The following is a 27,925-nucleotide window of genomic DNA, read 5'->3' on the forward strand; positions in this document are numbered from 1 at the left end:
CCAGCTGGGTTTAGGATTGTTTTGTTTGAAGTACTAGAGATTTAACCTGGGGCTTCACACATGTGTGGCAAGTGCTCTCCTGCTAACACACTTATCCCTACTTTTTTCCTTATTAATTTGCCCAGGTTGGCCTTGGATTTGACATGTAGCTTAGGTAGCCAATCCTCCTGCCTTGGCCTCGAGAGTAGTTAAGATTACAGACCCAGTACATGGCCTAGAAGGCACTTTCTTCAGATTTAGGTCTTATCCCTTACACTGGCTCCTCAGTGGGGCTCTCATTTGGGAGAGGAACATGGTACTTAACATGCAGCTGTCTGTCTGCAGAGCTTAGTTACCAAATTTTCTGGAGGTTTAGCTCTTTTCAGAGGTCCAAGCTGGGGAGCAAAGTGCCCTCACCTGGTTAGGTAAGGGTTTGGGGAGTGTGCACAGCACAGGACACTACTGTTTGCTCTCGATTCCTGTGGCTTGTACACTTTCTCTGTTCTGCCCCCTCTTTTGGGCTGCTTCTTCATTGCCTTTGCTGATCCCACCTTCCTGAGCTTTTACTGGGTCCTCCCACTTTCCTTTCCATTTAGACTCACTCCCTTTGGTATACGCCACTTGTTCCACGGCTTTGGATACTAAAGTGTGCACCAGTGGCATTTAAATTCCTCCCTGCAATTCTAGACTCATCTAAGTATCTAAACTGGCAGCTCCCTTGTATGTATGTGTAAGTGCCCATGGAGCCCAGAAGAGGGCATCTGTTCCCTCTGGAGCACAACAGGTAGTTGTGAGCTGTCTGGATGCAAGTGCTAGCAACCGAATGGGTTCTCTGAAAGAGTAGTATATGCTCTTAACCACAGAGCTATCTCTCTAGCCCCAAGAGCCATCATTCTTGACTCTATCAGTCTCAGTACCCACAGTATCCTAGGGTTTCAGTGCTACTTTCAAAAAGAATCTACCCAGAATGGAACTATTTCTCAGCACCTCTGCTGCTACCATCTTCATCCAAGCCACCTTTTGACACTTTACTGCATTACCAAAAAAAACCCACCCCTTTCCCCAGATCTCCTGACTCCTCCTCTTACTCTCCATCCAATACTAACCATGACCTTCCTGTGACTACCCACTACACTCAGAATAAACTAATCACCTCATCTCGGCCTCCAAAGCTTTGCTCTTCCAACCTCTTTTCTAGCTCATTCTGCCCTCCCTTGTTAAGCGCAGGTCACAGGGGCCCTCTTGTTGTCTACTTCTATCAGCTTTTCCATCTCCCCCTGCTTTGGGGACTCTACATTAACTACTGTAGCTGCCTAGAACAGTCCCCTTCCATTGGCCTGGGGCAACTTACTTGCTATTCAGGTTTTGGCTTAGCCATCTTCCCTGCATAGAAGTCACTGGCTGAAAGTAGACTGTCCAGTCGCCCTTGCGTCACTCCCCTATGTCTCCAAGTTACACTTAGCACCCAGCAAATATGTGGATTTGTCACACTTGGTTGTTGGCTCTCTCCAACTAAAACACACACTCCCTGAGTTAAGGACCTCATCTATTTTGCTCAGTTCCCTATTCCCGGTGCCTAGCACAAGCACTTAGCTGTTATGTTAGTGAGGAATAAATGAAAATAAAGTTTAAGGAAGAGCAAGTGAGCTAGACTCAAGAGCTCTATCTGGAGCCTGACCTGATACAGTTGGAGTAAATATGGAAGGAATCTAAACCGACTTTTCTAGTGATTCAGTAAATGAAAACTCAGTTTGAGAAAGAGGTATCTCAGCCGATAGATCCAAACCTGAGAGGCATAAAATATGGGAACAAGTCTGATCACACTTGAAATTCTTTAGGGAGGTTCATTCTTGGGAGTAGCCAATGGGCCTGGAGTAGAGCTCTCATTCTGGAGGGTGGAAAAGTAGAAGTCTGACTATATGGGGCTTTTACTTGGGAGCTCACCCATGGAGAATTAATAAAATGGGCTTGGCCTAAAGGATTCAAGCTAGGCTCTGAGCCTGGAGGCTCAGGCTCCAGAGGGTTAGGCTCCCTTTCATTCCCAACTTCACTGAGAGATTAATCTTGGGTTCAGCCTAAGAAAAGCATGGTTTCCTAAAGACAATCAGACTAAGCATACCCCTTAGACTGTATCATTCCAGTCAGAAGTTCCTAACTGGGATCTTTCTGGGTAATGAAGGCAGAGTAATGAACTTGGAGGTTCATCCTGAAATCTCACCACAGATCCTATTTGGAGATTTTAATCATTCAACATTGGCAGACTAACCCTGTGAATGAAATCTAGAGTCCTGACTCAGAAGTCTGGCTAGAGCTACCAGTGTGGGGAAGTAGCGAGAGCCTAGAGGCATACACTCACTCTGGGCATCCTTGCTGTCCGGGGAGCCATGAGGCAGCTTTAACAGATAGTCCTTGAGAAGAAGCTCATAGCGGGGGATACGCTGCACGGGCTCCAGCATATGGTGCTGCAAGGTCAGGTTGCCACAGGCTTCCTCCTTCTGTGTGACAGAAGCAGAAAAGCTCAGGTCTAGCTAACAGCCTCCCCAGGTCCTTATAGACCTTTCCTCCTGAAGCCTTTTTCATTCAGTTTCAATTCTTACCTGTACTTCATGGATGATGACTTTAAACTGGGTAGAGCGCTCTGTCCATGTATTAACCAGCTCTACAGCCCGGTCAAAGTTTTTCACATACTCGCCATACATCTTGAGGAAGGGTGCCAACTTCTGAAGGATGTCGCCAATGCGTGGGTAGCGGTCCCTAGAGTAGAAGCAGGGGCTGACATGGTCTCCAGCCTCAGGAAGAAAACTGGCTTCCTTTTTAGGGCTGAGGGATTCAGTTTGAGCTGAGGCTGTAGACTGTGAAACACCTAGCCTAACTCTGTCCTGCTTAAGTACCAGAAACGTTATCATCCTGGAGCACTCGCTCTTGTCATACTGTAAGGGCCATTCATACACTGCTCATTGAGTCTTTTGTTTTGTTTTGTTTTGTTTTGTTTTCCGAGACAGGGTTTCTCTGTGTAGCCCTGGCTGTCCTGGAACTCACTCTGTAGACCAACCAGGCTGGCCTCGAACTCTCGAACTCAGAAATCCGCCTGCCTCTGCCTCCCAAGTGCTGGGATTAAAGGCGTGCGCCACTGCTCATTGATTCTTGCCCAGTCTTATGCTGGGTAGTGCCAGAGACACAGTACTGAGCCATGCTCAGTCAATCCCTGAAAGCTTTATCTTCTTGTAGCGTAGGAAAAGTAACCAAGTCTTGCTGAACTCTCACTGGCTACAGTGTGATGTGAGAGACAAAGCAGATTTAAGGTCACAGGATGGTAAAGGAGATGTGGGAACTAGGATTTATGCTAGCCCTCTGCAGCCACAGGTTTGCAAAAGAGGCATACTTTATCCTGTGAGTGTAGGGAACATGGAGACAATTTTAAGCACGTAATGCCACGGACTGGTTGTTATTTGGGTAGACTATTCAAACAGGTGGTGTAGCTGCTATAGGCTCTATTAGAAGAGGAGAACCTGAAGGCCAGAGTCAGCCCCTAAACCCTGCCCTCCTACCTTGGGCATTTGCTTCTCCTCAAATCATTCTTCTTTACTCTTAGGCTAGGCTTTGTCCATTTGTCAGCATCTCCAGTTTCCCACTCTTACCTCTACCACATTTATAACACATGCCTTTAATCATAGCACTTGGGAGACAGAGGCAGGTGGATCTTTGTGAGATCTAGGCCAGCCTGGTCTACAAAGTGAGACTCTGTCTCAAAACAAAACAATAGCAGCTCATAAGCTTCAAATTCTTATATGCTAGAAACCGTTTTAAGCTCTGAACATGTATTAACACATTTAATTATTAGAATAACTCTTCAAGGTAGGCCCTTATGGTTATCCTCATTTTAAAGACAAGGGAGGTTTGAGTATAGCTCAGTGGTAAAGCATTTGCCTAGCTTGTGCAAGGCTTTAGGCTTAATCCTTAACACAGAAAAAGCAAAAAAAAAAAAAAAAACAACAAAAAAAACAAACAAAAATACACACATGAATAAAGATGTAAATAAAGCCAACGTAAGAAATTTCCTTAAATTTAGCCAAGTACCAGAGGCAAAATTTGAACCTAACCATTTTAGCTCTTTTTCTTTTGTTTGAGGCACGGTTTCTATGTAACCCTGGCTGTCCTAGAACTCACTCTATAGACCAGGCTGGCCTTGAATGCAGAGATCTATCTGCCTCTGCCTCCCAAGTGCTGGAACTAAAAGATATGCCATCACACCTGGCTCATTTTAGCTCTTAAACATATTCTTTTTATTTATTTGGGGGAGGGATCAGTTTTTTAACACAGGGTCTCTCTGTGTAACCCTGGCTATCCTAGAACTCACTCTGTAGACCAGGCTGGCCTCAAACTCAAGAGATCCTCTTGCCTCTGCCTCCTAAGTAGCGGGATTAAAGGCCTGAGCCACTGCCACCTGGCTTTTTTTTTTTTTAATGTAGGTCTAGGCTGGCCTCAAATTCATTGATCTGCCAACTGTCCCTAGTGATGGGATTATAGTCATCCAACTGTAACAGCTAAATCTCAACATTTCTTAAGTTTGATGATGAGGGTGGTGTCATGGGGCGGGGGGGGGGCACACAGCAGCCATATGGATGTCAAAGGACAACTTTATAGAACCATTACTTTTCTTTCATTTTTATGTGGGCTCCAGGGCTTGAACTCAGGTTGCCAGCGCAAGCACCTCTACCAACTGAGCCATCTTATGAGCTTTCTCACACTCTCAAGGGTTCTGCTATTCTGCTGTAGCATTCTAGGTTTGATTTGTGTTCCACCATAGATCAGGAGGGCCAAGAAGACAGAGGTTGGGTGGGTTTCTTTATGGGGGGGTGAATTTTTTGGTTGGTTGGTTTTGTTTTTCAGAAGAGAAGAAGGTAGGTAAGATTGAACTTATTCTTTAGAAATCCACCTGCCTCTGTCTCCCAAGTGCTGGGATTAAAGGTGTTCGCCACCACCGCCCAGCGATTGAACTTATTCTTAGGATGCTGGGGATGGAATCCAGGGCCTTGCATATTCTTGTCAAGAATTCTGTCACTGAACTAAATTTCCAACATCTCCAGCCCAGGAATGAAATTCTCTGAATACATCTGGGCTTAGCATGTAACTTGATGGGGGAAGAGACAGACTGGCTCTGAGGCCCCTCACCATTCCTCCATGCGCTTCTCTAGCTCAGGCAGCAGGAACTGCTGGTGGAAGCAATAGATCGAGCAGATGTTAGAGAAGATGCCGTGGACAACATCTGCAGGGAAGGAACTGCGGTTCCGAGCTTCTTCCAACAGCCGGGCACAGAATACCTGGAGGAACAAGGGACAAGTGCTCAGCACAATTGAAACTAGAGCTTAACTGGGGAAAGGGCAGATTGCAGATAAGGGCAGTTATTTGTGGGCACCTCTGTGGACCTCTGAAATTAGTACTGGTCTTGAGACCAAGGAGAATGGGAATTGAGAGAATTGCAGGTCACCAAGATTAGGACCTGGAGTTAGGAAGTGGGATGATGCCAAGTTAGGATTGGAGCAGGGTCAGAAGCAGATTAGGATTCAGAGAGAAGGTTGGAATTAGATCCCTTTATTGTAACAAATGTTTATGAGTGTGTCTAGTATATAAAGCATTGTCCTAGAGGCTAGGATGGAACAATGGAAGACAAATAAAGATCCCTACCCCTAGAGATTCTAATGGATGCAGAATGAAGTAAAGAGTCAAGGGTAGAATGAGGTTCGTGAAGAGGGGTACATTTAAGATGAGGGCAAGAGTCAGAAGTGTCAGAGTCACAATCTCAGGGCTGGTTCATGTCTGTTTAAGAGTTAGGAGTGAGGACTGAATTTGTGAACATTATCATACCTGGCTTCAAGGTCACCCAGAGACCTTACCACTTCTGGATTCTGGTCCTAATGGTGGACTTAGGTTTAGGGACTATCATTTCCCCTATGGAACCTACCTACCACATCCTAGGGTCTGGAAACCCCAGAGGGGCATTCACCTGATCCAGGAGATGGAGCCTGGAAACATAGGCCTTCTCAGTTTGCAGGAGCTCGTTGGCAATATGGAACACCTTCTGCTGCACGGTCAGCTGTAAGGAAGTGACTTTTGATACATCATCTCTACCTTAACCCCAGCTCCTTCTGTACACTTTTCTTCTTTCCCTCCATTCCCCCCTCTCACTCATTTATCAGGTGTTGCCATGTTTCTCAGGGTGCTGTCAAACACTTGGACTGAAGTGACCCTCCTACATCAGTTTCCCCAGTGGCTGAACTATGGGCAACGTCATCATGCCTGGCTCCCCTACGTACACATGATGCTCTAACCTTATTTCCACCCTGAGAGAACTCTGATCTGATTCATAAGGCTTCCTGTAGCTGCATCCCTCAAAAAGTTTGTCCCTCAATGCTGAAAATATGAACTCCCTCATACAGGCAGTCATATACCCATTGGTCTGTTTTCTCTACTCATTGAGCATAGCTTGGTGGCTAAACATTGGAACTAGGAAGTTCAACTTCCTGGATTCAAATCCTAGTCTACCTACCATTCACTAGCATGTATAAGTTGTCTAATTATTTCTGTATTTAAGAGTCCCATTATAAAGACAAATAATAGGGTCTTTGTCCATTTGTAGTGGAGACAATTTCATGTATTTTAATTTCATTTATTCATTTAATTTTTGCTATGTTGGGGATTAAACTTGGGGCCTCATGCATGCTAGGCAAATGCTCTACATTTGTCTACACTCCCAACCGTAAATGATTTCCTATAAATAAAAACAGAACAGACTGCAGATTACAGTCTCTAAATATCAGCAATTTAGTCAATCATTGAGCTTGCTGTCAGCAAAGGCTTGCTGAGTACGTGGGGTGTGAGAAAGGCACAGAAGTATAAAAATGTCTAAGATTATGCATGCCGGCTCACTTTCTTGTTTGCAGGCTACACACTTGTTGAGTGTCATTTCATCTCGGTACTCCCTGGCCCCAGTCCCCACAGCTGTGCTTTGTTCTGGCAAAGCAAGTATCCTGGCTGAGACCTTATGTGAGTGCAAGGATTCCTTCTGAAGAAACATTAGGTAGACAAAGCATGGAAAGAGTTCCCAACCACCAAGAGCTTCAGGCCCCTTTGGGGCTCTGGCTCTGTACCCCTCCTCCAGTTGCTGAGAAGTCTCTCTGGCATGTGAGAGTTTCTGTCATACAAACAAGGAAACTGAGACTTGTAGTGAGGAGTGGAAAGGAAAGAGACATCCTCATTGTCTGTCACACAGCTACTGGGTCATGAAGAGACTGAGGTCCATTAGTAGTTCTCTGAAGAAAGTAGAGCCACCTTCCTAATGGGCATTTAGAATAAGGAATGGCCATTTTGGCGTTCACAGTCATTTGGGAGAGGTGCAGGTTTTTGCTCCACACTAGGTGCTAAGTAGACTAAGTGCAAGCAATGGTCTGTGTTGAGAAATACCAAGCTGAGGAAACAAAGTACAAAATACAAGCTCCTGCTTTCTCTGCATGGTCCTGTCTCTTGAGTAACAATAGGTCAGTACCTCCACAGATTCCTGTCTCTCCATCGGGGGCATTGGAATTTCTCTTTCCTTTTCCTCCTCTTCCTCCTCCTCCTCTTCCTCTTCCAGGTCACTGTCAACCTCCTGGGAGCCAGGCCGGTGGGGGTCGGCCAAAGGCACTGGCATACTAGCCAGGGCAGGGGGCCCAGGACAGAGGCTGTGGCTGGGGGGCCCGTCATCACTGACGAAGCAGGTCTCTTCACTGTTGGATGGCGAGCTGATGCTGTCAATGCCGCTGTCCCGGTTAGGCACCTTCTCACCATCCCGGGGCCCAGGAGCCAGCAGGAACAGGCATCGAGAAGCCTCACCCTCAGGGAGCTGGGACCCTGTTGGCTGCGAGGGTGGCTGTGGCAACATGGCTGGCTCTGGGGGAACTGGGCAGGGGCCAGGGGCTGGCCTATCCGAGGCGACAATCACAGGCTCTCTGAGGTGGGTGATGGACACACATGGAGGCAGGGTATGAGCTTGACCAAGAGGCCTCTCCTACAATTATCCCTTCCTGTTCCAGATCCACCCTTCCCTCACAGGGTCCTATTGGGACAAGACTCACCTTTCAAACTTCTCAATCAATGATGATACTGCTGCAGAACTAGTGCTGGCCTCAGCTCTGGGTGCAAGACCCTTGGCCACTCTAGGGTCTGCAGGCAGAGGGCGTGATGGTGGCGGAGGAATGGGCTCAGGAGGAGGAAGCACCCGGGGCATCTGCAGGTAGCTAGGCTTTGGGGGAACTGGAGTGATGGATGGAGAAGAGACGAGAGGTATCACTGAATTGGATTTTGAGGTGGTTATGACCAGGCTATACCTAATTTCATGATACCATAGTCCTGACTGACTTTAAGGTCACAGCAACCACCTTGTGTCAAGCTCCTGAGTGCTGGCAGTATAGGCATGTACTGCCATGCTTTTTTTTTTCTTAGCCTGAGGTAGGCACAGAGCAGGACTGATATGAAATCCCAGTAGGATATATTAGCCACAGGCAACACCTTTCTGCCCATTAGATAGGTATCACTTACTGCCCCTTGAGATAAGGGCACTTCCCTATTCTTCTGGCATGCATTAATTTCTCCTTTCCTTTTGTACACCTCTCTGGTCCATTTCTCTGCACTTAATAGAAGTACTTACCCTGTGGCTTTGGGCCTGGTGCCCGCTTCAGTGGTGAAGGACGTGGGCCAGGGATTTCAGTGGGAGGGCCTGGATCTGAGCGAAGCCGTTGGGGACCTTCTGGATGAGGCTCAAGGCTCTGGCCAGGGTCAAGGGACAAACTTTTAACCAGGATCCGGTTCCCCTGGTGCAGTCCTGTAGAAAAGGAGACTAGACATGAAGTGACTGATTGATTTTACCCCAAGGGAGAATAGGAAGTAGCATATCTTAGCAGGCATCTAGGGCCAGGCTCCTCTGAGTCCTGTGCTGGCCACATGGTTTTGCCAGAAAGCCTTTCTCCCAGGCCTTAAAGAGAGAACCAGGCCCAAGGTGTAGATTGGCTATTTTCATCAAGAAGTCATAATTCTCTGTGATTAGCATATTGTTTCCATGCCTATCAGTAGATAATTAAGGATTTAAAGCAAACTTTAGAATTTAACTAGGTTAGGATAGATATGAATACCCTAAAGTTCATGTACATACCTGTAGCTGTTGCTTATACAGCCACTCTTCATTCTATTAATTGTTTTACTTTTGTTTGTTTTTTTGAGACAAGTTCTTACTGTATAGCACAGGCTAGACTCAAATTCATGACAATCTTGCTTCAGCCTCCCCAATGACAGGATTATAGGCATAAACTACCATATCTGTAGTCTTTGTCCCATTTCTTAAAGCCCTAAGAATATCTGAATTTTCTTGTCTACAATTTTGTACAGCTAAGTATCTTTAAGACAATGAAACTGGGATCCAAGGACTTAACCTGATGGAGCACTTATTTAGCATTTGTAAGGCCTACGTTCCAGTCCCACTAAGTGCACACAGGTGAAAATATATATATATATTTTGGTTTTGGTTTTTGAGACAGGGTTTCTCTGTGTAGCCCTGGCTGTCCTGGAATTCACTCTGTTTAGCCTCGAACTCTTGAACTCAGAAATCTGCCTGCCTCTGCCTCCCAAGTGCTGGGATTAAAGCGTGTGCCACCACCGCCTGGCAAAACTATATTTTATAAACAAACATTTTTCTTCTTAAAACGACGGTGTCTTACCAATTTGTTTACCTTCCTCTATTTCAACATCCACCTCATGCTTCCCCACCCCCACCACCAGTATTCCGAATGCAAGTACAAGAACAGCTTTAAATCAGCAAGTAGCAAATTCAGAAAAAGGGAATCCATTTGGAACATTCTCCTTCCTTACTAAAGACCCCTAAGCTCACTTCTTTGGGGCTCTAGAGGATATAAGCTCACTTCTTTGGGGCTCTAGAGGATATGATGGCTATACTTACAAGGAAAGATTTAGGCTGGGGAAACAATGACTGACACCCCCACACACAATCAATATGAAAGAGCACAGGATTCATGTGGCTGGGTAAGAGGCTGTGGGATGTGCCTCAGAGAGAAGAAGGAAGTCAGGAAGGGCCAGAGAAGAAAGAGAAAGTCTTGGATGCCAGAATGAAGGAAGAGCTGCTCAACTTTTCTGTGTGAAGGAGGCCATGACAAGCACTGTGTAGGGACAGATGCATGCAATAAGGAGTGAGGACAAGGGAGCAAGCGCTAGTCAAGAACTCCAAGCATAGTAGCACTATGGGGCCAGCACTTGGGAAGCTGAAGCCCAAGGATAGTGAGTTCAAGGCCAGCCTGAGCTACACACTTAAAAACCCAACTGAGCACAAATAAACAAACAAATAAGAGGTCCCACAGCTACAACTAGCATATGGTGTGTTACACTCTGCCACAGCCACGTGGCATCTCATCTTAAGGCTTTTGCTTTATGTCACAGTCTCATAAGTGGACAGTCACAAATGGGTCCCCTAAGTCACAAAAGCACATGGAATTTATAGTGCTTCATATAACTGCCAGGTCACACAAATTCCAAGCACATGTCTACACCCTCCTGAAAGCATGGGCACACACAAGTTCACAGACCAGCAGATACAATTCTGCATGTGATTACTCAGCATTGAAATCATCTATAATAAAATCAAGCACAATAGGGCAGTGGTGGCACACGCCTTTAATTGGGAGGCAGAGGCAGGCAGATCTCTCTGAGTCTGAGGCCCGCCTGATCTACAGAGTGAGTTCCAGGTCAGCCAGGGTTGTTACTAAGAGAGTCCCCATCTCAAAAAAAAAAAAAGATAAGGTAAAACACAATCATTAAAGACATATAAAAAAACACAAATGGCAGTTCTATCACCTTACATAAAATCACTTAACCACATACTTCCATATAACTTTATATACCACTATATATTACTCAAGCACACAAAGTTACAAAGGTATTTTTCCATTTACATTACAGGATCATGGACTTTCATATATACCATTAACATGCCTTTAAATGCCTATGAGCATAGTTCCATATAAAGATCACAGCCACATAGGATCCATTATATCAGATTATGAAAAAAAAACACATACAATAGCAAAACAGCATAAAGTCATAAGCCACTACATACCCAGGAACATGGACCAAAATCGCACACATTCCATAATTTATTATGTCACAATCTTGCAACAAACATGTCCATGGTATCTGAGGGTCTTAGCTCAAGGATACAGAGAAACACAGATACAAACCACAGGACACATGTCTCTTCCTGCTCTAAACAAAGCTGTCATTACATATAGAGACATCCATACCCTTGCTCACCAGATGACACAAGCAGAAAGAGTTGCAGGGGATTTGTGCTCTCCTAGTGTTAGAGGGAACCCAGGGGTTCTGTAACAGCTTCACTGAACTGACCTTATCCTGGATACAGACCCTTCCCAGCCTGAGGGAACATGTGCTCTAGATCCTGGTCCACGTGGGTTTTCTTCCACCTTGTACCTGGCTTTGGGTGAAGTTTTCTCCCATGCCTTTCTACCTGAGCAGGCAGAGCCCAGCCCGCACAGCGAGGATATTCTTCTCCTCACCTCTGGCCCAGTAGAGCTGCTTATCCTGCCCAGCTGAGCACATCTTGGCTGGCCCTGCCCTGTCCTCTCTCTGGGCAAAGGATTGAGGAGGATGAATCACCTGGAGGGTGGTACAAGTATAGACACGGTTGCAAGGACACATGGCCAGAGAATGATGGCCAAACAAAGGCAAACATATTGCCATGCTCCCTTCATAGACATACACAGGTACCATGGTCTCAGGGGCTCTCTATCTGCTTTCCAGCCCTTAACAGCTCAAAGCAGATGAGCTGTCCTGAGCAAGGCCTCCCTTGGCACCTAAGCAGCAGGGCTCTGGGGGCGGGAGCGAGGTGGAGCTTATACCTTTCTATTCCCCTGCTTCTCAGACTGATGTGGCTGGCCTACTCTCCATGGCTCTACCCTGGCCCATTCTCTCTTCTCCTTGCCCACCTGACCCTCCCATGGGAGCTGCACAGGCCACCTCTCCATTCTCTGTCTCCTTGTAAGCAGTCCTGTAGAACAGGCTAGCTGAGTGAAGCTGAGACTCGAAGATACCCTGGAGTCCCAGATGAGGTGGGCAGGAATTCTCTGTCCATTTTCTTGTGAAGAGATGAAGACAAAGAAAGACTTGGTGACTAGCCCACAGTCACACAACAAGGAAATAGCTGACTCACAGGTAGACTAAACCTAACCCTGCTTTCCAAAGGAAAGCCACAGGGACAGGAGAGGACCCTAGTGTCATAGAAAAACTATGACTAGTAAAAGGGATACCCACAACCCTTCCCACAGGACAGATGGACTTAGGTTCAGGAGTTCGGAGATAGCCAAGATGAGGTCCCAGTGAGGGGAAGATCCAAGACCCCTTAAACTTCTGTAGACCCCTTAAACTTCTGTAGACCCCTTCTTCCCAGTGTCTCCTGTTTTCTTCAGTGACCCTTTGTCCCAGGGCTTGCCCTTTTTTGGTGGAATCTTATAGACAGATCACACAACTTACCAGCATAGGAACTTTCCATAACTCCCTTCTACCCATGGGAAAATATAAACATCTTCACTAGATCTCAGTGGCCCTTTATAGCCCTGCTGAACTCTTGGGTTTCTCTCAGTTGAGTTAAGTAAGCCAACTATATTTCGCAGCTGCTAGACTCTGTGCAGAGACAGAAAAATCTCGTTCCTGCCCTCAGGGGAACTACTAGAGTAGGGCCCACTTCCTCCTTTCTAAAAACCACAGTACTTCCCATTTCCCCATCCATCCCACCCACCTAGATCCTAAATTGGGTTGCTCCAGACTATTTTTCTTATGGTTGATAATTAATTTAAAACATTTGCTGACACACATATACCCACACCCAAACCCCCATGAAGGCTCTCTACGAGCACTGCTCCTTCCGCCTCTGAGTCTACCAGAGTCCCCACTGTTTCTCTCACACACAATCATCATAAATCTTCTAACACCCTGCACCACATGCCAACTGTGTGCAGCCCTCAAAGACCTAGAGAGAACCACAGAGTCACCCCAGTATGCAGTGTGCTCAGCACAGCATGCATAACCCAACCACTACTGTACTCCCACAGCTCAGAGCAATGACAGGAAGCACACCCTGAACATCCTAGGACTTCCCAGATACTCCCAAGCACAGATGTGAAAGTGAAATATCCACTCTTACTTTACCTCTACAACCTCTAAGCCCTTAGCTGGCTACAAGGGCAATGGTTTTTTTTGGTTGGTTGGTTCGAGGAAGGTGTGTATTTGTGTGTGGAGAGAGAGAGAGAGAGAGAGAGAGAGAGAGAGAGAGAGAGAGAGAGAGAATGAATATGAATGAGAGTGTATTTGTTGCCAGGCGGTGGTGGCGCACGCCTTTAATCCCAGCACTTGGGAGGCAGAGGCAGGTGGATTTCTGAGTTTGAGGCCAGCCTGGTCTACAGAGTGAGTTCCAGGACAGCCAGGGCTACACAGATAAACCCTGTCTTGAAAAAAAAAATGAGAGTGTGTTTGTATGCGTGCTATAGTGCTGTAACCCAGCACATACTAGGCAAGAACTTTACTACTGAGCTCCAGCTCAAGAAACAGCAATGTACTACAAAAATATAGCACTGAGAACAGCATGGTACTGTATAAAAACACACATTAATCACTGGAATAGAATTGAGAATCTACATATCAACCTACCATCCTATAGCTACCTGAGTTTCTTATAAAGAGGCTAGCAACCTTGGAGAAAAGATCGAATAGTCAAAATGGATAGATACACATAGAAAAATGAAAGTGCATCCTTATTTGCTGACATGTGAGGAAAGGAGAATACTTATTCACTGATAACGGGAGAGCACACTGGTGAGGCCACTATGAAAATCAGTGTGGAAGTTCCTCAAAAACCTAGAGATAGATCAACCACATGATCCAGCTTTACCACTCTCAGACATATACCCAAAGGACTCTATATCTTACTATAGAGATACCCGCTGCTTCACACTCATTGCTGCTTTATTCATAACAGCCAGGAAAGGGAAGCAGCCTAGATGTCCATCAACTGATGAATGGATAAAGAACATGTAGTATTTTTACACAATGGAATATTATTCAGCTGTTAAGAAAAATGAAATTGATGCTTTGGAGGCAGAGGCAGATGAATCTGTGTACGTGTGGGGACAGCCTGATCTACATAGTGAGTTCAAGGACAGCCAAGGCTACAAAAAGAAACCCTGTCATAAAAAAAAAACGAAAAAAGAAAAAAGGGATTATAAAATTCCCAGGTAACTGAGTGGAGCTAGAAACAATCATTCTGAGTAAGATAACCCAGAACCAGAAAGATAAATGTTGAATGCTTTCTCTCACTTCTGAATATTAGCTTTGAATCTTCAGGTATGAGTTTCTTTTGGAATATCATGGTGGTCAGGAAATTAGTAAGAGGCCATGGCAGGGAGCTTTCAATGAGAGACAGAACTAAGTGACATAAAGGGTTAAAGGGGAATAATGGAAGATAGAGGATTAGATTAGGATTGGGCATGGAACATCAAGACATAGGAGAAAATAACTTGACCTGGTATTAAACTGACTCCTGATGTGTTATGAATGTGTTTGCAGATTACCGCACCTACTGATGCTCATCAAAGTAACTTCTAAGTTTTAGAAGATGATGATTAACAGAGACCCACAACTGGTTAAGGTGCAGAGAGTAAGAGTGTGTGGGATGCTCAGGAAGGGAGGGCTGAATGGGTATGATACACATACATCATACCCTGCCTCCCAGGGCTCAGGGATCATTGTAACAGAAAGGGCAGAAATATTTTTAGAGCCAGAGATAGTGAATAGTGATAAGAAAACATTGTTTGTCTCGAGACAGAAGGAAAGTTATACATATGAAGTCATAACAGTTGTGACAGCACACACAAGACCTGCACAAGATCATATCAGACAAAATTGTGAAGATGGGAGGTGGGCACCATGTCCCAGGTCCCATCCCTAGATGAACTGCTATTGACAATTTGGTAGCTGCTGGGAGACGAAGAGTCAGTTTTGTTTTAGAGTATAGTCACTCATTGGCTGATCAACCATGCTCCGGTGAAAGACCATGTATCTAAGAATATATTGGTAGCACAAACTGCACTTGATGGGATTAAAAAAATGGACATAAAGCTGGGTTGGTAGGGAAAGGGGGTGGATCTGGGAGAAGTCAGGGGAAAGGGATGAATATGATCAAAATACATTGTATGAAATTTGCAAAGAACAGAAAAAAAAGTAAAATTATTCCAAATATTGTTTCTGATTTCAGCATGTGCCTGTTTGGCAGATGCCCAGAGGACATGGTTCTGGGTTTATATGGCAGAGCACATTCAGCTTCTAGCTGAATTTGAGGACAGAAACTCCTCCTCTCCCATTCTCACTGGAACCTGACCCTGCTTCTCCTGCATCTCTTTCTGGAAAGTTCAGCTGCCAGCTCTCCCTCCTTCCCTGGCCAGCAGCATCCTGTCTCCCTTCTCCCAGCTGTAGCCTTGGCTTAATCTCAAGACAACTATTAGAGCTGCAGACAGGCCTTGGCTGTTAACTCTCTGATAACCTGGGACCAATAGCTCCACAGCCCCAAACTCATTCTCCCACTTGCTAACTGGGGGCAATATGCATGTGCTGTTCATTGTGAGAAACTAGTGAGAGGTGGGGGGGAACAACCCACAACCCTAGAGGTCAGGTCTCTTCCAGGATGATGCAGCCTTCTCTTAAGAGGGAACTTCCTGGGGACGGCTGGAATTTCTGAGGTTGCAGTTGGGTGGCAACAGAGAACAGAGGGAGTGGAGAAAGAGAAGAAAGAACAGCAAAAAGGAAAGTGCTTTTGGGAAATCAGGTCTGCGGGGAAGGAGGACGGTCTCTCAGACTGGGGGAGAAGGGAAGGGCTGAAGGCACAGCTGCCTCCACTCTTCCCACCTGCCTCCTGAGCCAAACCCTTATAGTCAGAAGATGAGTGTACATCAGAGACAGAATGGTTGGGGCTCCCCTTGAGGTTCATATAAAGAACACATTTCACAGAGCTTTATGCTTGGATTCAGAAGGAACATCTGCTAGACCAAGCTAGGTCTGGATGCAGTCTTATCCTGAAGGTGGACTGAGACCTGGAGCCGAAGCTCGCTCATGCTCAGGAGCTTCCTAAGGACTGGCCTCCTGCAAAACAGGTTTCTGGAAAAGGTCTCTTTGATTTTTATTTTTGCTTTGTATTTATGAGACAATGGCTCATTATATAGCCCAGGCTTGTTTAGAATTCACTCTGTAGCCCAGGCTGACCTCAAACTCATGGTAATTCCCCTGCCTCAGCCTTCCAAGCACTGGTTTTAGAGGTGTGTACTACAGCCCTCCTTTAACTTTTTGCTTGTTTTTTTTTTTTTTTTGAAACAGGGTCTCAGTAACCCAGGCTGGCCTCAAACTTCCTGTTTCCACTTCCTTGGGGTTTGCTTACTTGTTTGGTTTTGTTTGTTTGTTTGCTTGTTTGATGTTTTAAGGTTCCTCTGTAAAAAGAATTTCTATAAAGTAGATTTCTTTCTTCAAAGTAGAGGGATATATTCTGTAAGTGAAGAGAATTCTACAGAAACCAACTGTAAAGCAGATGGCATGTCAGCAAATGAAGGTCTGATAAAGGAGAAAGCTTGTCCATTAAACAGAAGGATTTTTTTCTTGTAAAGGGATGGACCTTTCTGTAAACTGTGCACCCCCATGTGAAGTGGGGAGCTTTCTGTAGACTAAGACAAACTAAAGTAACAGGGAAGAAAAAGTGGGAAGCAGGTAGACCACAGAGCACATGCATCACTTACACTACAAGCAGAATCCATCCCCTCCATCCAGCTGTTAACCTCGCAGGAATAGTGCCTGATTTCAGATCTTCCAATAATCAAGGGTTTCAAGTGGAATCCCCTAATTTTAAGAGACAGCAGGCCAAGCCAGATGGTGGTGGTGCACACCCATTAATCCAAACACTGGGGAGGTAGAGACAGGCAGATCTCTTAAGTTTGAGGCCAGCCTGGTCTACAGAGGAGTTTCAGAACAGCTAAGACTACACAGAGAAACCCTGTCTCCAAAAAACAAAAAAGAAAAAAGACTGAGAGAGAACTTTGAGAAGTCAGTTCTCTCCTTCCACCTTTATAGGTTCTGGGGATTGAAGTTAGGTTCACAGGCTTTTGTAATAAGTGTCTTTACCTATTGAAACACCTTGTCAGTCCTGCTGTTTACCCTATATTAATAATGTTCTGGCCCTTGGGCAGCAGCCTTGGAGGCCCCTTGTCTCACCCCTTGAAAGGGCCCTGGTTCTTTTATGTCAAGGAAGTTATTTCATGTAATATTTGTCAGGCAGTCTCTGAATTAAAATCTGCTTTTGAAGATTGAAGAATATGTAGAATTCTCTAGAACTTAGGCTGCCTTTTTGTTAAGACAGGGGTCTCTATCCTAGACTGACCTCAAACTCCCTATGTAGTCCAGGATGACCTTGAATTTATGATCTGTGTTTCCATATATACAGTATATGCCTGGCTGAGCAGCAGCAGCCTCCTCTTCCTCCTCCTCTTCATCTTCCTCCTCCTGTTCTTCTGGTAAAGTTGCACTTTGTAGCCTAGGCTGGCCTGGAACTAACTCACTGTACAGTCCAGGCTGGTCTTGGAATCATAGTGATTCTCTTGCCTCTACCTGCAGACTGCTGGGTCTGCAGATTACAGATATGCACCACTGTATGTGGCTTATGCAGTACTGCGGGAATCTAACCCAGGGCTTTGTGCATGCTAATCAAGCATACCAAGCAAACACACTACTGGTGAAGCTACACACTCCCACGCACTAAGCTGTTACTTTTTAATAGATGTTATGAGGTATGGAAATTCAACTGCATATTAAACATCTATTCTAGGTCAGGCATTGTGTTGACACTTTCCTGTGGCATGCTCTGTGAGTTACTAGTGCCATTTTATACATGAAGAAACAGGTACGCCGGGCGGTGGTGGCGCACGCCTTTAATTCCAGCACTTGGGAGGCAGAGGCAGGCGGATTTCTGAGTTTGAGGCCAGCCTGGTCTACACAGAGAGTTCCGGGACAGCCAGGGCTACACAGAGAAACCCTGTCTCAAAAACAAACAAACAAACAAACAAACAAAAATCACCAGAAAAACAAACAGGTACAGGTGTGGTGACATGGGCCTTTGATCCCAGCACTCAAAGAGGCAGAGGCAGGTGGCTCTCTGTTAAGTTGGAGGCCAGCTTGGTCTCCAACTATAACTAGTTCCAAGCCAGCCAGGGTTACACAGTGAGGCTGTGTCTCAATTTAAAAAAAAGAAAAAAAACAGAAAAGGAAGAAAGAGGGAAGGAGGAAAGAAAGGAAAGAAAAGTACTGCATAAAACAGCAAAATACCTGACTTGAGGCTACACAGTTAAAATAAGTGAACTGCGGATGCATCCAAGGTGTTTCTATGTGTAGCCCAGAGCACGTTTCTTGTGAAGTTGCTGAGTTAAGGAAGAAATCATATTTGGAAGGAAGAATAAGACAACTTTCTGAGGGTTGTGGTTTTAAGTTGAGCTGTCCAGAATAGAGTATGCTTTTATTTCATACCCAGGTAGACTCAGGATGGTCCTACAGACAAGGGAAGAAAGGTGGACAAAACTATGGATACCTGAGAAGGTATGTAGATGAAGCACATGATTAAAGGACAGAGTGTGCTGCTTTGTAAGAAAGTTCCAGAATCAGAAGATCTGGCAGGAAATACCAAAAGGCACCCCAGCCACCACTACTAGAATACTGACTTATGGGGAACATAGTGACAGACAGAGAAACAGATAAAACAGACAGATACACATATAGAAACAGCTAGAAACTTCCAGGACTAAGACTGAGCCAAATGACATAATCTACAACACATAACACAAAGTGATGCAAAGGCACACATGGATATATATGCAGCTCCATGTGGATATATGCAGACACATGTGGATATATGTAGACACACAGGCAAATACACACACACACACACACACACACACACACACACACACACACACACTGCTGCCTAAGAGCACAAGCAACCTATCCCGCTTTCATCTGCTTGATTGCTGTGAAGGCCTGGCCACTTCAGCTGGTCTTCTCTGGACCAGAGTCCAGAAAGGGACATGGGGTGGTAGCTCCACCCCTGGGAGGAGCTGGGGACTTCAGAGGACAGGAAGGGAAGGGAGTGGAGCTGCAGCTGGGAGTACTGGGGACAGTAATTACCCAGTGCTAGGGCTGCCACGCTGGCTAGAATTACTCTCCCAAGGAAGACAAAGCCACTAGAGGGATGATCCCTCTGGCCCATGTCTTGACCCCAGGGTTTACCCCTAAACCCATGCATCCACCCTCTTACCCACCAAAAGCCTAGTCAAATCTGAAAACTGCGTACACAGAGGAATTAGGAAAGGAAAAGACCTCTTATAGAAAGCTAGACATGGTGGTACATGGCAGTAATTGTAGTACTAGGGAAACAGAAGCAGAAGGACCAAGGGTTCAAGGCCAGGCTCAATTACACAGTGAGTTTAAGGTCAGCCTGGACTACATGAAACTCTGTCTAAAAAGAAACAAATAATCCTTAATAAAGAAAGATTTGGGGGCAAAGATAAGGAATCAGAAAGCAGGAAACCTTCAGAAATCCAGATAGATATGAAATACAAAACAGAAAGTGGGATAAGTCTGAATGGAGACAGAGACAAGGGGGTTAGCATGAGGCATAGAAAGAAGTCACAGAGGGATGCAGGCTATGACACAAAATGGCAGGCCAGGGCCACCTGTTGAGCATGGCTACAATGGGCCTCTGGGCTTTGCCTGTGACATTTAATCCTTTCAATAGTCCTAAGAGGTAGGAATTACAAGCCGTTTTAGAGCTCAGAAAACAGAGGCATGAGTAGCAATACCACATGAAACTTTTCAAGGTGGCAATCGGGGGTCTGGGAAGAGGCCTCTCCCCATAATTGCCAGAGACATGGCTGAAAGATCCCTGAGGGAAATCTTTGGAAAGCAACAGTCCTGGAGATTAGGAAATTCACCCTAAAAGACACACAGCAAAAGAGACTTCCACCTTCCCTAACCCCCTCCCCTGCTGCCCCGCAGTGAGAGGGGCTGCACCTACACCTGGAATGTATTAGGTAGGGAGGCCCAGACTGGGGAAGGCCAGGAAGAAGCTGGAAGGGGAGCAGGGAAGGTGAAGGCAAAGCAAAGGAGGTAGCGTGGGCGGCTGCAGCAGTGCTGGCCTTACTGGCTAACGGAAGGGCTTCTATGCCAGCTGCAGCTCCCAGGGGCCAGCCCTGCCAGTCCCGCCTTTCCCACTTTCCAGAGAAGCCTTTTGCTCAGTGACTTAACCCTTTCCCTTTCAGGGCCACTGTGAAGCATAACACAGGAAGTGAAGCAGACAACAGAGAGGGGAAAGGCAACAGGAGAGCCTGCTGTGGCTGGGCAGCTCTAGCCACACACCTGTGACCTCACCATCCTGTTCTTACTCTGGGGCCCAGGAAAACACAGCTGGGGCCTGTTGTGCAGTATTCTAGATGTCTTATGTTGGGGCTCCTCAGACTTAGTGTATCCTAAAAATAACAAGCATCCCTACTCTAGCCAGCCTTTCGTTGACTCCTCCTCTTGCTTTCCCAACCCCAGGAGGAGCAGCAAGGACCTCCAATCATCTAAGCTGTCCAAGTCAGACTGGCCTTTCTCCACCAGTCCTCTTAACCTTAACTCACTCAATCAACTAACTCTCAAGTCCTGCAGACAGGGCCCTTCAGTAGCTCTAGAATCCATACAATATCCACTTCCAGTCTCTCACTGCTTCCCTCCATCCTCAGGGCCCTCTCCAAGGCCCTCTCCACAGGCCAGCCAGGCTTACCCTAGCCTTGGAGTGAACTCCGAATAGGAACAAGAAAGCCCTAAGCTCATGAACACTGCCCCACACCCATCCTTGAGCCACAATGGCCTCTTGTCTATTCCTCGAAAGTGCTTTCTTCCGCCTGAGGCTTTGGCACATGTCGTTCCTGCAACATGAACTGCTTTTCCACATCTCCTCACCTCTGGACATCTATTTATGCTTCAGGTCTGAACATTAATGTCTGACCTGCCTCCTCTCCATGTGCCCCTGCAACAGCTGTGCTGGCAATGACTTGCGGTGTATCTTTCCTGCTAGATGTGATCTCCATGAAGACAGGGCCAAATCTCAGCATATATCACAGAGCTGAGAACCCTGTAGGCACTCAATAGACATGTTAAGAAAACAGCCTCCTTTCCCTACCTTACAGGTTCACAGAGTATTTATGGTTGTCATATTATATGCCAGGCAAATGAGATAAGCAATATTAGAAATGAGGAAATTGAAGCCCTGAGGCAATGAGGCCTAGGGACACAATGAATCAATGGCAGATCCAGGAGTGCTGAGGTCCTTCACTGGATATCCTATAACCATGTCTCCAAGTGTTCTGGAGGTACAATGTCTTCCAGGGTCAAGCTGCTGGACACTAGAGCCCTGAAGGGCTGGATTTGCGACTCCATGGGTGTCGCATTGCATTCTCTTTGCATTAAGGAACTTAATTCCAAGTAGCTAGCCAATGACAGGCTATGCTTTCTGCCCTCATTCCAGACAGGTCCTAGCCCCACCCAGCCAGCGTCTGGCCAGCACCACATCTGCCTAAGGCATTTAGCTAACTGGCTGCAGAAAGCCACTGCTTATGTCTGTGTAGGGTACTGTTAACTGTCAGTCACTGTTGAGGGAGGAGGGAGTCCTAGCTGGGCCCTCCTTGGACAGGACATCTGAAAGGGCTGAGTGGAGGTGCCAAGCATCTACACGAAACTTTCAATTCCTTTAATCTGGAGAAATCCCTTTGCTCACCTACCCACTCATCACCTAGCTCCCCCCTACCCAGCCTTTACATTGTATTGTGTCTGAATGGCTCCAGTTGACTAGAAACTAAATATGAGATGTCTTCCAAACCTACCAGGCTCACCTGAAATCCTACAAACCTCACCACCTACCTCACCACTATTCCTATCCCAGAGACCCTTCTTGAAAAAAAAAACCCCCTGGGGCCTCTCAAACACCCTCACCGTGAAAAACAAGGAAGGGGCCACACAAGTACTTGGTAATGTTTGATTTGCCTTTTAGGACTTCATTTCGAAAGCCAGCTATCCTCAATGTGTGTGGAATAGGCCTCAGCCCCCTGCAAATGTTTAAAACTGACACACACGAAGAGACTTAGCAGAATGCAACTCTGCTGACCTCAGCATATGTCTTCAAGGATGCAACTGCTCCTCAGAAGCACATATGCGCCGAATAAGAGCCACCTTGTGGTCTATGGTACATGTTGGTGGTGAACACTTCCAAGCATCTCTCACACAGAAATCTTGCTAAACCCAAATGTCTGCTGACCATTACTAGCTTGATATCCTCCTGGGCCTCTCAAACTCAGCAAGTCTCAAACACAACCCATCACCTTCCACTAAAGAAACATGTCTCCTTCTCCTGTATAGAATGGCTCCACTATCATCCACTAGGTTACTGCTATTAGTTGGTTTCAGAAAACCACTCAAAACCATCCTGGATTTTCCCTCCTTCCATGGCCTCTACAGCACTTACTAAGGCTTGTCCATGTTGGCAATTAAATGTTCTTCCAATCCACCTGCTGCAACTTTAACCTGAGCTACCATCACCTCTCACAAAATATATTTGACCCCCATGTTTGTCCCCTCCACTCATGTCCACTATTTAACCCCTTCCACCCATTCTCCATATGCACCTATGAGAGCTCTGAAACTCTAGCGCTTAAGCACATCATTTCCCTGTGAATGAGCCCTTGATGGTTCCTGTTTGCCTTCAGGACAAAGTCTATTTGCTAGACTTATTTTTCCACCCTTCCCAATACCAGGCCCCTAATCAGTGTTTGCATGTCTTTGCTGACACCAGACCTTCTAGCTGAACTGACCTCCACGTTCTCTAGGTCTTAAGTCTTAGTTGACATGCTTGGGATGGGGCCTAGAGTTCCAGAATTGCAACTGCCTTCCAACTTAAAACAGTCAAATAATAGCATTCACAAAAGCAGGGGAGAAAATTAAACTGAGGCATCCAGTGTTGGAGATAGGGGCAAAGGATTAACTTGCTTTTTTACATCCCATGCTTCTCTTCTGGGCTAAAAGCTGAGTTGAGAGAGATTCATATATGATTCTGGGAAGACTTCGGAGAGGGAGACCAATGTTCACTCACTATAGAAACATGGCTGAATCACTGTCTCTGGGTCTTCATTGACTCAATTGGAAAAATTAGGCCTGGCTTTTACCCAAGGCTGGGAATCTTTGGTGTTGGATAAGGCTCTCACTATATAGCCCTGGCTGGCCTGGAACTCAAGATATCCTCTTGCCTCTGCCTGGCATTAAAGGTGTGTACCACTCCACCTGTCCCTTGTCTGGGAATCGTTTTCTGAAACTAGATTCCTGGGCTGAAACTCCAAGACTCTGGAGCTCTGAGTTGGAGTCTGAGACTGACATTTATTCTTCAAGGTCAACAAAGGATTCTGATGCTTACTGAGGCTAGAAAACCCAGAAGCAGCCAGTGTCTAGGGACTTTTGTAGCTTAAGTTTAAGTCTTTGAGTCTCTGAATATGTAACCAAGTAAGAAAGAACCAGCCCCTTCCACTACTTTGATTGGCTGTTTCTCTCATTTCCCCCACAAAATGGCTCTAATATCAAGTCCAACTCCTTTGGCTGAGCTAGGTTCAGGCCAAGCTTTCTCCAACTCTCCAGCATGTGAGAAAGCATTCTAGGCCTTAGCCTTGAGGACTACAAGTAGGATTCTCACAAATCCCTGTGTATAAACCTACACTGAGAAGCCCTCTGCTAACCCTCTCCAAGTGTTGGGGACAGGGGTATCTCACTGGGAAGGAAGGACCGAGGGAAGCCTTGGCCTTTATCAGCCTAGAACAAGAAGAGCATGACATTCTCCACCAGGAACTAGACAGAATAACAAAAAGAAAGGACCCGGAGATAATTCAGAGCTCTTCACATGGATAAGATATAATTATTATTTTCACACCACACCACCCACCCCCTGCTGCTCTGGGATGTGCCACTGGGACCTAAGGCTGGTGATTCAATAAAAGTCTCAGTGGTCTCATGGAGAAAGTCAGCAGACACATCAATATCTAAGCATGTGGACTAAAATGTTTCTAACCCTTTAACTAAAGCTCAGGTTTCTGTCTGTCTCTCCCTCTTCCTTGCTCTCCCTTTTATACACAAACCTTCCATCTACCACCCCTTCCCATTCTGAGCCAATTATAGGCAAGTCCTGTGGAGAGAAGCAAGTCACTTGTGCCTACCTCTGAGCTGGCTGTGCAGAGGGGGAGGCGGGCCTCTCACAGCCCATGCTACTGTGAATCACATGGCCCAGTGCCCGCCTTGTCAGGACTTGAGAAATTCTTCCGCCTCTTCTTCAGGAGGGTTTTCTCTCCTCATATTTTATTTTTTTAAGTCCTTAGCTGCTGAGAGCCTTGCAAAAAAGACTCTGACAAATTCCTAGATATCACTCTCTAGACGAGGGGAACTGAGGCACAGAGAACTGAAGCCATTCATCCAGGGACACACAGTAAGTGAGGAATGGCTAGATGGGAGACTAAGTCTCTCCCTTTCTATCCCCAATCTTTACTTTTGATTAAAAGACTCCTGGTGGAGCAGTGGTGGCGCACGACTTTAATTCCAGCACTCAGGAGGCAGAGGCAGGTGGATTTCTGAGTTGCAGAACCACCAGGGCTACACAAAGAAACCCTACTTTGAAAAACAAAAAGGGGGGAGGGGTGTAAAATAAAAGATTCCGCTCCTGCTGTTACAAGGACAGCATCCTGAAAACAACTATTGATCTGGGGAGGAGGGGGATGGCCTGGGGGAGGGTACTCTGCTTTGGAATTTGGAAGAACTGGTGGAGTAGAAAAGCATGCTCATTCTCAACCACGTGTTGACTAGAGAGGGCAGAGACCAAGGGTCAAGACCTTCCTAGCTTTGACTCGCAGACTAAGAGTATTTGCTGGGTGGGAACTCAGTGTCCTCTTAGGCAATAGTTACAGAGGGCCTACTGTGTGTTCCCTTACCATCTATTCAGACTTTGAGTACCTGCCATGTGTTAGACACTGCATTAGTCCCTTAAGTATACAATATAAAGCAAAACAGACGCAACACCCTTGCCCTCAGGTAGCTCACATTCTGGTGGCATCCGAGAGGCAATAAACATGTAGACACATACAAGAGAGTACTTTCAGACTGTATTAAATGTAAGGGTAGACACACACTGGCAGCTGTGATGGAGATTCACAAGAGGCCCTACTTAAAGTGGTCAGGGAAGGTCTCTCAGAGGGGACATTTGAGCTGAGACCAGAAAGATGAGGAGCAAGCCAGGTGGAGGGCTGAGGGAAGAGCTAACAGGCAGAAGGCAAAGCAAATGCAAAGGCGCTGCTCCAGTGGGAGAGCTCTGGCTGTTTGGGGATTTGAAGGGAGGAGCCAAGATCAAGTATGTATGAGTAGCCCCTCGACACAGCATGTGTCCAGGGGAGTTTGAGAAGCCAGCAGAAGCAACAAGCGGTGCAAAGCATTAGTGTCAGCTGCCTATCTCCAGTTCACAAGGGGGCGAGGGGGCAGCGCCTGAAATCTTCCAGAGATTCCATAACTATCCAAAGAACAGACAGCAGCAAGAGGCTAATTCTGCCCATGTTTTATGCTTTACCAACTGTTCCTACTACCTGGTACTGAGCCACAGTCCTAGTGATCTGTGGAAGCAGCTAGAAGCTCACTATCTCCTCCAGTCCCAGTGAAGATAGAGCAGATATATACACTGTTCTTCCTTCAAGGCTCCCAGAGGCAGGCCCACATGAGAATATCCTAGAGGCTCTGCTAGGCTGCTCAGATACTCAGGGCTATGAAAAGGCCCATCTGGGTGTGTGGCCCCATCCTAACCTAGAGTTGTTCCACCCCAACCCCAGCAACCATCCTGATGATCTTTCCAAACAATCATCTCCTGGCCCGGCAGCTCTCCCTTCTGACCTCTCTGTTCTCTTCCTACCTAGCAGCACCTTCAACCCTTTCCTCCAGGCTCATCAATACCTCCTACCTCTTCCTTCCCCAGTACTGTGGCCACACACACACACACCTAACAGAAGCACAATCTAGGATCAGTCCACCATTCCCCTCCCTCTCTCTTTTGCTCATACTTTAGGGCTACTGAGTAGTATAAGGGGAAATCACATAAGCAGAAAGCTTGGCATTACTCTCCAGCCTCAGTTTGGGGAAGCGGGAAGACCATAGATTTTGGACTCTGATCTAGTTTTGAATCCAGGCACCATAATGACAGTGTGACCTTGGACAAGTTGCTTCTCAGAGCCTCAGTCTGCACTCCTAAAAATGTGGCTGATGATATCCACTTCACAGATGGCTCCTGAAGCTGAAACAAGAATCCTTGTAAAAGTACCCAGTTCAGTGCCATGCACAAACGTAGGCACTTAGCTAATGGGAGACTTCTTTTCTCCTATTCCCCCAACCACATCCCCATTGCTGTCCTGAAATCCTGCCCCGAAATCCTGCCCCCTTTTCTTGGAGTGCTTCCTCTCCTGTTAGCTTCAGCAGTTAGAAGAGAAAGAAGTCTTAAGGCTTGAGGACGCAAGGGACAGAGAAGAGCAAGGGGCAAAGGCTGAAAAGACTGGACCGAAGGCTGCGGGGGGTCGGGAGGGTAGGGGTCGAGGGGACCAACGGGCTAGGGTGAGCATGTCGGCCCCAAGTCCTAGAACAAGAACCCATTCCCAGTACCAGGGCCGTGGCCCAGGTTCCCATGCTGTCTGGATCACTCACCAGGCCGAGGCTGCGAGCCCTCCAGGTGGTAGGAGAAGCGCAGGGCCCGGTGGTGCTGAGGACTAGGGCCGCAGGGCAAGACCCGGGAGCTTAGAGGCGCTCCCAGGCTGGCGTCCGAGGGTCCGACAAACTGAGGATCCAAAGGGCCTCCAAGAGCCGAGCCTGAGCCCCTGCGCACCGGCAGTCCGGGTTCCAAGGCTCCAGGGTCCGAGTCGGCACAGGCCAGCGGAGCGGCGCCAGGGGTATTTGCCGCTGAGCGTTCGGGATCCGAAGGCCCAGGGCCCCCCGGGACTCGGTGGCCATGCATGGTCCGGGCCTGGGAGCGGGGCCCGGGCTCCCCGCTTGGCTCCAGTTCCTGGGGCGGAGGCGCGGGCGGAGAAGGCCCGGCGCCCGGCGGAGCAGCGGCCTCAGGCTCGGGGGGCGGGGCTGCGGGCTCAGCCCCACTGCGGAGACTCGAGCCCCCGACCCGGGCTCCGGCCAGCAGCCGTGGCGGCAGCGGCAGCAGCAGCAGCAGCAGCAGCAGCAGCAGCAGCCGCGGCCACCGCCGTTGCCGCGCCAGGCATCGCCGGCCCTGGCCCCAAGCGGGGAGTGGGCTCGGCGGGGCCGGGGGCCCGCTGGGGAGCGCTGTCTATGCGGCTGCGGTTGGGCGGGGGTCGGGGGGGGGGGGGCTGCGCTAGGCGCGAGCTCTCCTGATAGACGACCAGTCACTTCCGTGGCCGGGGGGCCGAGCGGCCAGCCGGATCCCACCGAAGGGGTCTCTTTCTCCCGGAATGAGAATCGACCTGGGTTCTCTGGGCTAGTCGGGAAGGGTTCTTCCTCCCGCCGCAGCAGAGGCTGGGGGCGGAGGAGAGGGGAGGGGAGAGAGGAGAGGAAGGAGGGAAGAGAGGACGGCCGCGGCCGGGAGGCGCGCGTGTGCGCCGCGCTCTCCGGCTGCGAGGCTTGCCTTCGGACAGTCCTCCGGAACGATGCTCCAGCCGTGCGGGCAGAGGAACGGGCTGGACCGGGCTTCCCC

At 47.3% G+C, this 27,925-nt stretch overlaps 1 protein-coding gene across 1 annotated transcript in view; it reads right to left on the reverse strand.

Annotated features, from left to right (window-relative positions):
* Fgd1 (FYVE, RhoGEF and PH domain containing 1) overlaps nt 1-27,220 on the reverse strand; it is a 40,002-nt gene extending 12,782 nt beyond the window's left edge. The window contains exons 1-8 of the mRNA XM_028772651.1: nt 26,914-27,220; nt 8,663-8,836; nt 8,091-8,268; nt 7,523-7,964; nt 5,984-6,073; nt 5,152-5,300; nt 2,577-2,733; nt 2,336-2,474 (exon numbers count right to left, since the gene is read on the reverse strand). Coding sequence (XP_028628484.1) covers nt 2,336-2,474; nt 2,577-2,733; nt 5,152-5,300; nt 5,984-6,073; nt 7,523-7,964; nt 8,091-8,268; nt 8,663-8,836; nt 26,914-27,220 — 1,636 coding nt within the window. The remainder of the gene's footprint in view (nt 1-2,335; nt 2,475-2,576; nt 2,734-5,151; nt 5,301-5,983; nt 6,074-7,522; nt 7,965-8,090; nt 8,269-8,662; nt 8,837-26,913) is intronic.
* Between the last annotated feature and the right edge of the window lie 705 nt (nt 27,221-27,925).

The sequence above is a fragment of the Grammomys surdaster genome, unplaced genomic scaffold (assembly GCF_004785775.1).
Source record: "Grammomys surdaster isolate TR1022 unplaced genomic scaffold, NIH_TR_1.0 216, whole genome shotgun sequence".
NCBI lineage: Eukaryota > Metazoa > Chordata > Mammalia > Rodentia > Muridae > Grammomys > Grammomys surdaster.